This window comes from Anser cygnoides, chromosome 2 (assembly GCF_040182565.1).
Source record: "Anser cygnoides isolate HZ-2024a breed goose chromosome 2, Taihu_goose_T2T_genome, whole genome shotgun sequence".
Taxonomy (NCBI): domain Eukaryota; kingdom Metazoa; phylum Chordata; class Aves; order Anseriformes; family Anatidae; genus Anser; species Anser cygnoides.
In genome coordinates this window covers 26,871,811-26,884,943 of record NC_089874.1, presented here as the reverse complement: position 1 = coordinate 26,884,943, position 13,133 = coordinate 26,871,811, and the positions used below count along the sequence as shown (strand labels likewise).

General features: G+C 49.5%; 2 protein-coding genes and 1 long non-coding RNA gene across 13 annotated transcripts in view; 1 reads left to right on the top strand and 2 right to left on the bottom strand.

The window, feature by feature from the left end:
• The window catches only part of SLC25A13 (solute carrier family 25 member 13), a 99,860-nt gene extending 93,652 nt beyond the window's left edge, over positions 1-6,208 (top strand). For all 4 annotated transcript variants that reach the window (XM_066991743.1, XM_066991742.1, XM_048075438.2 and 1 more), the window contains 3 exons: positions 3,815-3,973; positions 4,064-4,154; positions 4,988-6,208. In XM_066991743.1, coding sequence (XP_066847844.1) covers positions 3,815-3,973; positions 4,064-4,154; positions 4,988-5,177 — 440 coding nt within the window. In that variant the 3' untranslated portion in view covers positions 5,178-6,208. The remainder of the gene's footprint in view (positions 1-3,814; positions 3,974-4,063; positions 4,155-4,987) is intronic.
• LOC136790029 (uncharacterized) lies at positions 1,913-7,324 on the bottom strand. Of its 2 annotated transcripts, none has more exons than XR_010829131.1 (3): positions 7,091-7,324; positions 2,814-3,004; positions 1,913-2,529 (listed from the first exon to the last, which is right to left on the bottom strand). It is a non-coding gene; the product is annotated as an uncharacterized lncRNA (long non-coding RNA). The 2 variants fall into 2 exon arrangements; XR_010829130.1 differs by having other exon boundaries at positions 1,913-2,480.
• Positions 7,325-11,631: 4,307 nt separating this feature from the next.
• Positions 11,632-13,133, bottom strand: part of DYNC1I1 (dynein cytoplasmic 1 intermediate chain 1) — a 190,909-nt gene continuing 189,407 nt past the window's right edge. For all 7 annotated transcript variants that reach the window (XM_066991747.1, XM_066991745.1, XM_066991744.1 and 4 more), the window contains one exon: positions 11,632-12,610. In XM_066991747.1, the coding sequence (XP_066847848.1) occupies positions 12,500-12,610 (111 nt within the window). In that variant the 3' untranslated portion in view covers positions 11,632-12,499. The remainder of the gene's footprint in view (positions 12,611-13,133) is intronic.

Below are 13,133 nucleotides of genomic sequence, written 5' to 3'. Positions count from 1 at the left end.
CTGCCATGCTGTAGAAATGAGTTGGGGTTAAAAGTAAAGATCCTGTCAGTTCGTGGTTTATTCGTAATGATCAGGAGGTAAAAGGAAGGGAAAGATTTACATTCTGATGTTTTGTCATCATCTATAATCTTTGCTTGTGAAGTTACTGTGCTGTTGGCTTTGGCTGGTTCGCCAACTGGTAAAGTTCTGTTGAAATGGTTTATAAATGAAATCACTGAAAATAAAATCATGGTAGTCATGAAATTCTTTGTGATCAAAGAATCTTGAATTTTGTTGTATGGAATCCAACAGCCATGCTGGCAGTACAGCTCTATGAACACAGACAAAACGTGACAAAATGATGAAACTCACTTGCTATCCACAGTATTTTATGCAGTTACTTGGCTTTGTCAGGACTTCACCCTTATCAGAACAGGAAAGCTTGAAAATAGTTCTGATGATTTAGATGCAGACTTTCACTTGATAGTAGAAGGTAGAAGGTAAGGTATAAGAGCAAATGTGAAAATAAAGCTGAAACCACGATTATGACAACAGGTAAAAATGTAGAGGGCTTGGGAAAGGTTCTGCCTGCACTAAGAAGCTGCATGAGGGGTGCTTGTTTCTGAATGCTGTGTTGTGCTGGAAAACAGTTTCAGAAGGGGTCATCAGCTTGGATTCTGCTCTGTTTCCCACTGCGACAGGGACTTGGCACAGAAGAAAGCAAAAAGTGTTGCTTGTAGTCGTGTGTGCCACAAGCTGCTGCTTCCTAGACTGTCCAGATAAAGAAGAGGTGCTGGGTGTTTACCTTGAGCACTCGTTTTAGTCCCCTACATAGCTGATAGGAGAGGGAGAAAGGGAGACACTTTGCAGCCTCAGTTTTCCTTTGTGTCCTCTCTGTAGTCAGTCCCTGGCGTGGTGCCCGAGCTCCTGCACCCAGAGGGGATCACTGCCTCATGGAGAGAGCGGTGTGGACGTCCTGCTCTGTCCGAGGTTCACAAGTCCCCTGCAGGAAGCAAATGGGCTTGAAAGCTTGTGCTACATGACCGCAGGGGGATGTGTAGCAAGCAGGAGGGCACAAAGCAGATATTTTCGTCCCGTTGATCACAGGCTGCTTGGCCTCTCAGAGCTGCGCCAGTGCACAGCTGCTGCAACCTGCCAGGCTCGAACAATGATGGAGAGGCATGGATCCAGTGTAACTAAGGAGTTCGTCTGTTTTCTTGTTTGATTTGTAAGGTTTCTTCTCCCTGGGGAAACTGTTCTCAGTCAGGATTATACACAGGGCTGTCCCTCTTGAAGAGCAAGGACCTTTTACAGCCAGTAACTGGACGCTGGCTGTGGCCAAGGCCAGTGCAGATCAGTCGCTGTGCCTTGCAGAAGCACGTGGCCTCGGCTCTGTGTGCTGCCTCTGCATTCAGTAGCTCGTAGGCCAGAGGAATCAACCTGGCACCGGGAAAACCAGCTGTGTTCAACTGGCTGCTGCTTAAAAACCCTTGTCCTCTACCCTCCCCCCCAAAAAACAGAGCCAACCTCCAAGCCCCTCGTGGACGGAGCTTACATCCAGCTTATTTCTCACCCATTTTAGTGGAACAAAACAATTTTTGAACTTCAGATCATATTTACGGACTTGAAACATAAGCTGGCATTTTTAAGCCAAGTCATTTCTTAGATTTTCCTATTTTTCTTTCTAGCCATTGTCAGGTGATTGCAGACTGAGATAACTGCCCCTTTGAAGTTCAGGCACAGAAGCAGTCTTTATTGTTGCTGATACGGCTTACCAAACTAGCTATAATGCGAATTTTATTCAGGGCTTCCTGTGAAATCCATTCTAAGTTAACTCTCATGAGCAAATTACAGTATTAAAGATGGAACAGTCAGCGTACTGCTCACGAAAACGAGAAACATCTTGACTGGATGCAGGAAAAGCGTGGTGGGGGGCACAGACATCAGCTCTGTTTGCCACGAGGAAGCCAAGGGGAGGGCAAAACCAAAGCCCTGCCACCTCCTGGCTACTGGCTGGGGCTCTAAAGGACACGTGGTGGTCCCTGGCCCTCCGTGCTCTGGCCGTGCTTTGGACTCTGCAGCCTGTTTTCAGACGTGCATATGAGCTCCGTCCGGTGTGGGAAGCAGCAGCTTTCCGCAGCCCTCTGTACTGGGATGTTCGAGCTGGCTGGGCTTAGCTGCTCACCTGCCTCTTTGGCCAGCGGGCGTTGCCGTGTGCGTTTTCCTCCTTTCTGTTCTTGTTGGGGACGCACGCAACTCGGATGTCATCTGGCTGGATCTGCTGCTGCTTTGTGCTGTTCGCCAGATGTCTCAACCTGTTGGGCCACGGCGTTTTCTGAAGAGATGCTGCTAATATCAGCGACAGGATATCTCCTTAATTTGCTCCATCTGCTTATTGCTTCCCCGAACTTCCTTCTCCTCCCAGCGCTCCTCTTTTTTTATTGTCAGCTCCCGCTGTGTAATTTGTCTCGTTCCAACTGTAAGCTCCTCGGGGCAGCGACCTGTAAATTTTTATTTGTCTGTGAAGTCTTTTGTGCTGTATAAATAGCTCTAAAAACAGGATTAAAAAAAAAAACAAAACAACAACTTTAAATGCAAACTGTCCTCAGTAATAAGGAATGAGGAATAAGGAGAGGGAAGTCAATGTGTAGTAAGCAGAATTGTTTCTAAGTATGTCCTTTGGTTTTCCTTGAAAACACTGGTTGGCTTTTGAAGGACAAAAGTCCAAATTTAAATTGAAGACTCAGCCAATATCCTGGTGTGGGTAAGGATAAGCACAGAGGAATTTCAACCTTTCTAGAGCTGAGAAACCTATGTTGGGTTTTAGCACTTGCCTGCCAGGCTGATCACTGTGCAAGTTCAGCATGTGTGTTATTCTGGGGGGGTCCAGGAGAGGAGGAGGAGTTCTTATTTCGGTGATACTCGCACATTTACATCTCTCAGAAGCAGTCTGCAAGAAGGGTGCTTTGGTGCTTGAAGCCAGACCATGCTGGTTTGGACAGAAGTTGTTACAGAATTATTAAGCCTAAAAAAAAAAAAAAGGAGAGGAGATTTATGCATCTACATCTGACCAAGTTGGTTTGGAACAGATGCAGGATGGAAAAGTAATAAAACCATAAGAGACAGTGTCTTCTGGGTACAGTCTTGGTGCCTTTTTTTTTTTTTTCTCCGTAATTCTAAACATGGGCAGCCCCAGTTTGGATAGGATTCAGTTTAGAAATACTGCCCGTTGGTAATTTGGTAGCTTTTGCCTTCAGCTGATGATCTGCCAGGGTAAATTTAAATCTTCCTCCAAGTGTTCTTCTGAGGATGTCAGCTGTGGCTTTGCAGCTGAGCAATCTGCTGTTCCTAATGAGGAAAATGAACCTTTTTTTCAACCCTTAGCCCTCGCGCCTTGCTGAGCGTTATCTAGCTGTGGTGGCACTGCTGGGTGAGGCCGAGGGGGCCGTGTGTGCGCAGGCTACTCCAGCACAGCGTGCGGCCAGAGCGCCGGGAACCACAGAGAGGCGTGAAAAGGAAAAGGAAAGACCGACCTCACCTCCAAAAACTTTGTGCTCATTAGCTATGCGAGTTTCTGGTTAGCGCCGAAAAATGCAGCCCGTGCCTCCCAGCTCGACAGGAAGCGTGTGAGAGGGCTGTTCCTCGAGGAGAGGCTTTCTCGGAGGGGAGCCGCGTCCGCCTCGACCGCCCCTTGCTGCTTGTTTGCCTTTCCAGCTGCTGCTGAAACAAACGCGGCTGGCTTCTCCCGAGGGGAGGCGTCTGCCCCTGGGTGAACGGGGTTTGTGGCACCTGTGACAAGTCAGCAATGCCCCCCTGATGGTTCTTCTCTCTCTAGGTATGCCTGCGGCCTCTCTGGTGACCCCTGCGGATGTCATCAAGACAAGGCTACAGGTGGCAGCCCGGGCAGGGCAGACCACCTACAGCGGCGTGGTAGATTGTTTTGTGAAGATCCTTCGGGAGGAAGGTCCAAAGGCTCTGTGGAAAGGAGCAGGAGGTGTGTGAAACAGCTCTGATTACTGAGTGAGCTTTAGTTGTGTTTTTTTTTTTTTTTTTTGTCACTTAGAGACTTTTCTTTTCTTTCAAGCTCGTGTGTTCCGATCATCTCCTCAGTTTGGTGTAACTCTGGTGACTTACGAGCTACTGCAGAGATGGTTTTACGTGGACTTCGGGGGAGTGTAAGTATGTGGTGTCTGAATCTGCGCGGGGCCCCACAGCTGCACTGGGTTCTGTGTGTCCTGGATATGTCAGGGGCAGAACCTTACCATTATGTAGGACGCATCGCAAAGGTCTTGCCGGTGTTATTTAAGCCACACCACACCTGGATATTCCAGGACCTGTATCACAGCAAGGCATTACCACATTTTATGTCACCGTTTTGAGCTGGGGACCTGGGTTACGGAGACAGCGAGAGGCTAAATAATGGGGTGGGGATAAAGCTGCCAGGGCCGTGTGACACCTACCAGGTCAGGACACACTCTGCATTAGGCCTGGTTAGTGTGGTGAAGGAGCAGCGCGGTGAAGGGCATTTCGACATCCAGAAAAGTCTCTAGGTGTCACCAGGCCCAAATACTGTTTGATGGAGCCTCAGCTGTGCCTCCTTCGTGGGCGATACATGTGGATGCACGTGCTGCTATTTTAACAGACCAGGAGCAGCTGCAGAACATTTACGAAGCTTTGGGGACAACAGATAGAAAGCCACCACAAAAAGTTATTTAAACTCTGCAAAGTTCCCAGATTGGCTGTGCACTGTAGCAGAGACTGCTGAACCACAGCTTCCCCATGCTGCAGTTTTGATTAACGGACTAAAAGCTTTATCTGGATTTCACCATCCTCTTTCTCAGTGAATGTGAAGGCCCTTGACTGCTCTGGAAGGCTATTTGTCAGTACATTGCAGCACTTAATCTAGTCACTTACTGGGAGGTGCACTCAGATTGCTTTTTGGAGGAGATTTTTGTGAATGCTCGTTTGGGGCTATGGAAATTAATTTATTATTATTATTATTTTGCAGAAAACCAGCCGGATCAGAGCCAGTTCCTAAATCTAGGATCACGCTCCCTGCTCCTAACCCTGACCATGTTGGTGGTTACAAATTGGCAGTTGCCACTTTTGCAGGGATTGAAAACAAGTTTGGACTTTACCTACCTCGGTTTAAGCCATCACCACCTACCTCAAAGGCTGCTGCAGCAGTAGGACCCTAAGTTTATTGCTGTAGATTTTTTGTTATTAGTTGGGAAAGAGCCACTTTTCTAATTGGTTAATACTTTTGTTCCTTTAGCTTCTCATCATATAAAACAATTTAGCTTCATTTGAGTTTTAAAGCAATTTTCATCTTAAACGTAATCATTTGTCTTTGTGCTTCCTTAACCAGATCACTGTGAAATTCTTACCAGTTGTTTTAAGTTTGGGACCATGAATGTATTTGTCCACATCTGACATGTGCTTGTGTTGGGAAGACACTAATTTTAGGTTCCATTTATTGGGGAGGGTTGGGTGAGAGCTGTGAACCAGATCATCTTACAGGCAATGCTCGGTTGCAGATTACCAGGGCGGATGTCACACATCGTCACTCAAATGGAAAAACTCAGTGGATATCACGGTGCTCAAAGCGGAATGATTCTGTACACTGTACGTGTAAACTGGTTATAAACTTAGTGCGTGTCTGTAGAGGTCAGCGAACAGAGACCCGGTACCTGAGTCTGCCAGTACAGCTTCAACTTTTTAAATATGTACACGCACAAGTTCTGTTTCTGGATTGTATTATGAAGCTTTTATGTGGAACATGTTTTTGTAATGGAAACCACATTTATAAATGTTTAGCCGTTGTATTATGTTACTGGTATCAAAATGCTCAAAAGAAAGTGTTATTGTCCATAGTCTTTGCACTTTATGGCAGTACTTTGGCATTCTACTACACATACAAGGAAATTTCATAACTAGGTGCCTATCTTGGGTTGCTGATGTTTGGAATTCAGTTTGTATATGCACTTCTAGTAAAACGCTGCTTGTTTAAATAACTGCAATAGAAAATTCATGCACTGTATCAATGGTACCTGCCTTAACTGCTGGCTTGTAATTGGCAAATAGGTGGTTTCAGATTCTTATTTACTTCATTGAGTCAACAGAGATTAAAATACTCTAAAAGAAAAGATTTTACTTAATTTTTTGGTGCCTTGCACAGTGTTTAGAAAATGATGTATTTATGAAGATAGAAATAAACCTTTCAAACAGATGCACACATGGTATTCTGTTACGGAAATGGCATCGTACATCCAAAGGCTTGCTCGGCTTCATTTATAAAGTTAGCTTCAAGTTAAAGCTAATACTGGGACAAGGAGGCTATAGGAACACCTGCAGCTCGAGAACAAAGTTACCTGTATATAAAGACATGTATTGGTGCAGTTGTTGCACAAAAAAGAGATTTTTCTTCAGTCAGAAAACAGGATTGAAGTAAGCTTTGGTTTTTTGACCTTTCCCCCTTTTTTGTTTTGTTTGTTTGTTAATATGTTATAAACAATCTGACTACCTAGTCAGTCGGAGATAATGTTGGGTGTCTTCTGCGATACCTCTGAAGACCAGGATTTGGCCTTTATGGAAGAAGAATGCTGTTTTCTTTGGAGGGGTGGGGGGGTGTTCCCTGCGATAATGATTGTAAACTGAGAGAATACACAGATGCAATATCTCCACAGAAAAATTAGGGATGTGATATCACACTGTATTGCAATACGTTGAAATACTGACATGCAAAGTGCTACATTGCTGTGTTTGTGTTCGAGTCATTGTAAGAATTACTTTCTTGGGCTAAGTTATATTCCAAAGCTACCAGTGAAATGGAGCCGTGGCAGGAGCAGCCGGCGGTACTGGCACACCTTAAGGTGAGGGGAGAAGGCCTCTCAGCCTCGTCTGTCCACCTCTCCCCAGCTGACAGCTCCTTTGTTTCAAAAATGGGTTTAAAAAAAAAAGTTGCCCCTTGTATCTCTCCAAAATCAACTATCAGGGTTTCTGGTTAAGTCTTGTCTTAAACTTTCTCCCTGGGAGCTGTGTGTGCCCGACGCCTGAGATTTCAGGCTCCTGGGAGCTGTTGGACACGCCACCCCTCACCCCCCCGACGTACCTCGACAGTGATTGCTGGGGGGAAGCAGCAGCAGCTCGGGGAAGACGCCGAGTCCTGAGCTGTGCCTGTCCTCGGGCCCTGTTGAGGCAGTGCCTGACCACGTGCCCAGGTTCAGTCGGTGGTTGCTCGCTTCTGGAAGCTTCCTTGGGAAGGGAAAGGTTTGGCCGGGGCACTGCGGCCAGACACCGTGCCCTAACCCAGCTTGTGACTCAGATGAACCTCCCTGCCTCCTGCTGCCCCTCTTCCCCAGGCCTGGCAGTGCATTTGCTGCACGGCCTTTACCCTGTGTGCCTGACGCCCAGCCCAGGACCAAGGCTTGGGTGCAGCTCTCCCGTGGCAGCTCCGTCCCAGCAGGCCCCAGGCTCCGGGCCGGCAGCGGGGCAAGGCCGGGTGGCCCTTCCCTCCTCCATTAGTTGCCCTCTGGGTGTGGGTCTGTCCTTCTGCACCTCTCCTCAGGGCCAGGTGAGGGGACGGAGACAGGGGAGGGAGGGCTGAAGAGCCCCCGATGGCTCCAGTGAAGAACCGGTGGTGGCTCCAGCGGTGCGTGACCCAGTTCAAAAGGCTCCAGAGCCTGCAACAGCTCTGCCCAGAGATCTCGGGGAAGAGCTTTTGTGCACAGTCGGCTTCCTCCAGACACAAAAGGACGCATTCCTGCTCTGAAAGGTTCACAGGCCAAGAAATTGTCGGACTCCCTTGCAAACAAACAAAAGGCCCCGAGGCCGGTGTTTAGCTGTTTGTCTTCGCCGGGCTTCTGGGCGAGTTATGCAAAGCGCTGGGAGGAACTGGATAAAATGTAACCTCGCTGGCTGCCTGAAAGTCCTGCTACCTCCGAGGGGGCTTGCCAAAAAAAGACTCTGTGGCTGTTTCTCAGTCACACAGCAGCTGAGGGATGCTTTTCTGCCTGGTCCCTGGGGAATGGGTTGGGTCTAAGCTGCCCTAACAGTGACAGCTCGCAGGGATGCCTTCGCGAGCAAACATACCACGGGCTTCAAAAATAACTTGGGCAGGTTTTTCTAAACCTGCTAAATACACGAAACCTGACAAACCGCTCCGCATCGTTCTTCGGCGGGGTCGGGCTGCTCAGGGATGCCCCTGCTGTATGCCCCATGGCGTGCCAGCGCCGTCATACTTAGCCCTGCACGGGGCTGAGGGACTCGGACGGCCAAGTCGTTCAAACACTGCTGTGAAGTAGAGGCCCCGGGTGCTTCCCAGTTGAAATATTCGCCGTGTTTTGCATACGCTGGAAGACAATTTCCAGAGCCGGTAATCACTTGTAAGTTATTTAATGGTTGGGAATATCTAAATCGCAAGGCATTTGTACTTTGAGCGTCTCCAGAGAGCTTCAAACACGGCAGAAAGAACAGAAGCAGCCTGGGATGAAGGGGTTTCTTTCCGCCCACACGCTCTTCACAGACACGAGGTGCTTGACGCGAGGAGGTGAGCAAGGTGTTTCCTACGCTGCAGACAGGCGGCATTTTCCGATGGGCGGTAATTGTTTTGCCTGCTCCTTGTGCTACTCCTCACGGCGCTAGGAAGCAGTGGCATCGCTTGGAAGACTCGTTCCAAGAGCTCGGGGTGTTTTGCGCAGGGCTCGCTGGTCTCTGCTCACTCACACCCGGGCTGTGGAACTGGTGTGCTCCGGACGTGTGTTGGTGCTAGTGCCGAAGTGACTCTGCTTACGAATTTGAAGAAGAACCAGCCCTGTAAGCTTCCTGAGGCCTGGCTGCTGCTCCTGGAAGAGCTGTGGCCTTCACTGAGACTGATGCTGCCCTTGTGGTAGCAGAGCCTCTTCCATCTGCCACTGGTCAGTGGGAACCATCCCACGCTGGGATGGCATCTAGCTCCCTGAGAAGTTCCCAGGCTTCCGCCGCCTCTGCTTTGTACCTGAGGGTGCTAAAGCTCAGAAGCGGCTTAGAATTTCTCCCACACATTTTGTGTAAAGAAACCTATTCCCAGGTGTTTGAACAGCACTCGAGATGCAGGCTGTAATCTGCAGAAAGCGCTTGTGATGGGCCAGGGTGGGGTGGGGGCTCCTCTGCTTTCAGATGTAATGAAAGTTTGGGTGTTGGTTTTGAACCCCCCCCCCCGAAGGAAATACCTTTCAGCTTGGAAGATTCGCCACACAACACCGCCGAGTGCCTGCAGACGATGGCTCATCCCAGTTGCATTGGCTCTTTGAAGTAAAGTTTGAGGCAAGGCTGCTGAGCCTCATCTCCAGCAGCCGGTACTCAGCCAGTCTGTCCTTGGCGAGGTCTGCGCGCTCAGGCTGGGGAGGCAGCCCATTTCAGCCTCACCTTCCAAACGCCCCTTGGCCCAAGTGCCATTACATGCAGGATGAGTTTTGAAGCCCATGGTCCTGGCACTCCCTTCCTACACTTCTTTTGTTGTGGCCTGGCCAAATTCTGGGTTGGCCAATGCTGTGCGCTGTCTGCTCTGACCATCATAGTCTTCCTCTGTTACCATGGGGTCTCGAAGCAGAGCAATATCGTGGGTGAAATAACGCTGCTGCCGCTTTTAGCTAATGCCTTCAGCTCTCATCCCCAGTGCCACCCGCACAGCTCCTTTCAGAGCAAATCCCTACTCCTCTGCCTCTCACCTGTGTTGCCGTGGCTTTGATCTGGGCACTGGAGTTGAGGGAAGCTGCTTTGCCCTTCATCAAGCACAGGACCTTTGGCTCTCCCACCTCACAGTCCTCCACCCCGTCCTAACCCTCTTCTGTGAGTCAGCCCTGCCCTTCTCAGCCCGCGTTGCTCACCTTCCTGCGCTGCTTGCTGCATCGCCCTTGATGAGCTTGCACTTTCTTACCCTCCTGGTGATGCAGCCCTCTCTGGCTCAGTCTGAGCCCAGTTTGTGGCCTTCACTTTGCAGAAAGCTCAGGTGCCACAGCCCCAAAGCAAAGCCGGGGCTGTTGCCAGCTTGTTCTCACCCACGGGAGCAGGTGGCAGCACGCCAGTGTCACGAGAGGATGGGGCATGCTCCTCGTGCTCCTCCTTCTGTTCTCTGGGTGTTTGTAGGCAAAGGGGCCTCGAGAACATTCTTCCTCCTTGAAAATAAAGGGTGGGTTTGTATTTCTTTCCCTACCGGGCAGAGCCTGGGCATTGTCTTCTCATACTGGCTCCTTCGGAAAGCCGGTAAGGCGGAGCTACTTGTTCAGCAGCAGGAAAATTGCCCTAACAAAATAAACCTGCTAGCGATTCCTGCAAGGGCTGGGCCCGAACTGCACCACAGGGCAGCGGTGAGCAGCAGCAGGGCGTCAAGGCCCAGCTGCTGGTTGTAGGGTTTGTTCTTGTAGGGTTCGCTGCCATCTGCTTCTGCTGCGTGTACGGGCCCGTCAATGGTGTTGCTCTGTGGAAATCTGGGGCTTTTGCTTGCTCCTGCTGTATCCTGCTGAGTTCTGCTCAAAGATGAGGCGAGAGGAAAAAAAAGGTGTGTGGGTTTTGTTGTTGTTGTTTGTTTGTTTTTCCCATTGTTTTGGGAAGCGTTCCCACCTCTGCTCTGTGACACCCCAGTGCTGTGCTGGGGAGAAAGAGGACCTTTGGTACAACTTTCATTTGCACACAGCAGCAAATTCTGGAGCTGTTCTGAGTCATCCCATGAGACGACTTTACAAGCTATTAATGCAACGAAGCAGGGAGAGGTTGGAAGGTAAATACTCAGTTTCCCCTACTTCAGTTCCAAAAACTGAAATGCAATATGGAAGCTGCGGAAGCAAATTTGCTGTTTTCAATGCACTGTTTACAATGACCGGGAAACACCAGAACGTGCTTTAAACCTTTCCCGTTGCACCTGTGTGCTGTCTCGCACTGTGGCCACGTGCTCCCAGGCGTGGATTTACTGTGACCACGAGGCCCCTGGCAGATTTGTTCTGTGCTGTGTGAATGAGTTCGTCTGGGGCAGCGCCCTGCTCACCGCAGCCTCACGGGCACTGCGACATGGCCCGTCCCACCACGAAGAACCCAGCCTGCGCAGTTCCTTCCAACTACCAAGCAAGAGGACAAGGGATATCCAGCTTCTCCAAGTGATTCATTTTCTTAGACCGCTCCGGCTTTCAGCAGCACAGAGACCTCCCCCTGGTTCTGGATGTGACCATAGCACTGAAGAGCATGAGCTGATAACGGCCCTAAACATGACTGCAAGCTTACAACATCTTCATTGCTGTCCACCCGCCCATGCTCCTGGCTGTGATGTTAACCTGCCTGCCCAGTGCCAGCGCGAGCCCCTCTGTTAGGGCCTGGTGCCACTGCAGCGCTCAGCTGGCAGCCTCAACGCCTCCCTTAGCACTCGGCTGCGTCCCACTGGGCCTCAGCGAGCACAGGTCTGTGCCCACTGCCTCGGGCTTGCAGGCAGCAGATCCTGCGAAAATGCTGTAGCAGGATCTGCTGCCTGCAAGCCCATGGCTGGCCCGTCCCAGCACCCGAGTGCACCCACGGATGCAGCAGCAGCACAAGCACTCTGCGCGGCGGGGAAGTCACGTCCTCCCCGTGCCTGGTACCAAACGCACCGAGCGCTGCTGGCAAGGGAAGATCAACCACGCTGCGACAGAACAGGCTGGATACGTTTTATTGGCAATACTAGTGTCATAGCCGGGAACCACAACCCTTTGTCAGACTGTTAGTGTTAACTTGCATGACAAGTATCAGTGACCGACTGCATCTGAAATATTGTTCAAGTGCCTAGAAATAATAGGCATCTTAAAAAAAAAAAAAAGAAGAAAAGGAAAAGAAAGTCATTGCATCCACTCAAGCCAACCTTTATAGATCTTGCATCTTAAGCACGACTGATGTACCGTAATTGTTATGTGGACGTTAACGTAACCTCTACAGCAGCACACAGACAATGCAGTTCTCTCATTATGCACATGCTTTAGGATCGTTTATTTTAATGCTTTCAAATAAATATGTTCCATGCAGCACACCGCAATAAATAAGGAGCAGCAACTTTCATATAGTACATCCATTCATAATGTAAGTCACCATGTGAAACACCACATCTAAAGTCTTTGGCCCAGTCCCATACAGTGAAGCACACCACATCTGCACATAATCATATCTGGCTTCATATGGATTTAATAGGACTATGCCAGAAGGGCAATGTGAGCACAAGTTTAACCAGGGGTTCCTAGCTATTAAATACAGCTACTAAGTAGTTAAAAGGCAACAACTAAACCCATAAAGGGTTGATTTGTCTTTTCTTTCTTACTTTTCAGACAGAAATATAAAGTATGAAAATGCTCTGGATATTTTCAGCCTTGTGCAAAGCCGTGTGATTAATACGGAATGCTCTGAGCAATACTGGCACGGACACTGGCATCGACAGCCACAGCAAGACCAACTCGGACACTGAACACCAGACACTCGGCGGGGGAAGGCTGCTCTGGCGGCGGTGGCGGGCGCTGCTCGTCCTCTTCCTCTAGGCCGACAGCTCCACGGCCCCTTCCTCCTCGCTGTCCGCTCGGTTGGCGCGGATCTCCACCAGGGTCCGAGCGAAACGGGTCCACTCGTCGTTGTGCGGAACAGCCAGCTGGGGGAGGAACGCAACGCGGCATTAACACGCTGTGATCTTGAGGAAAAGTTTTCTGCTGAAGCGTTCGCTGCGAAGCCTAGCCCTTTGTTAACGTGTCAAGACTTTCCAGACGATGAGAGGCTTGGCCCGTACGAGCACATACACGCGCGTGTCACCGCACACTCGCGCGCTGCCCGCCTGAAGTCGGCGAGGCCGTGCCCACGAGTAATTGTTTGCAGGACCAAGGTCAACGTGCGCAAGGTAACAGCGCTTTTACAACACTGTACTGAAACCACTTTCCTGAAGTTCGTTAAAACTCTTAACAGTAAAATAAATACATTGTGTTATTTTAGTTACCCTCCTCTACGTTAAGGAATTACCAAAAGACGCATCATAATGGGAATGTGACAGCAACTGGGGGCTGCGGGGACAGTCTGCTTTTTGAAAGCATCACGCAAGACCCATTTCTATTTAATACCACTGATGTTTCTAATGAAGAGCTCTTGAACATCAGGCTTCAAGAGGAACATGTAATCCAAAC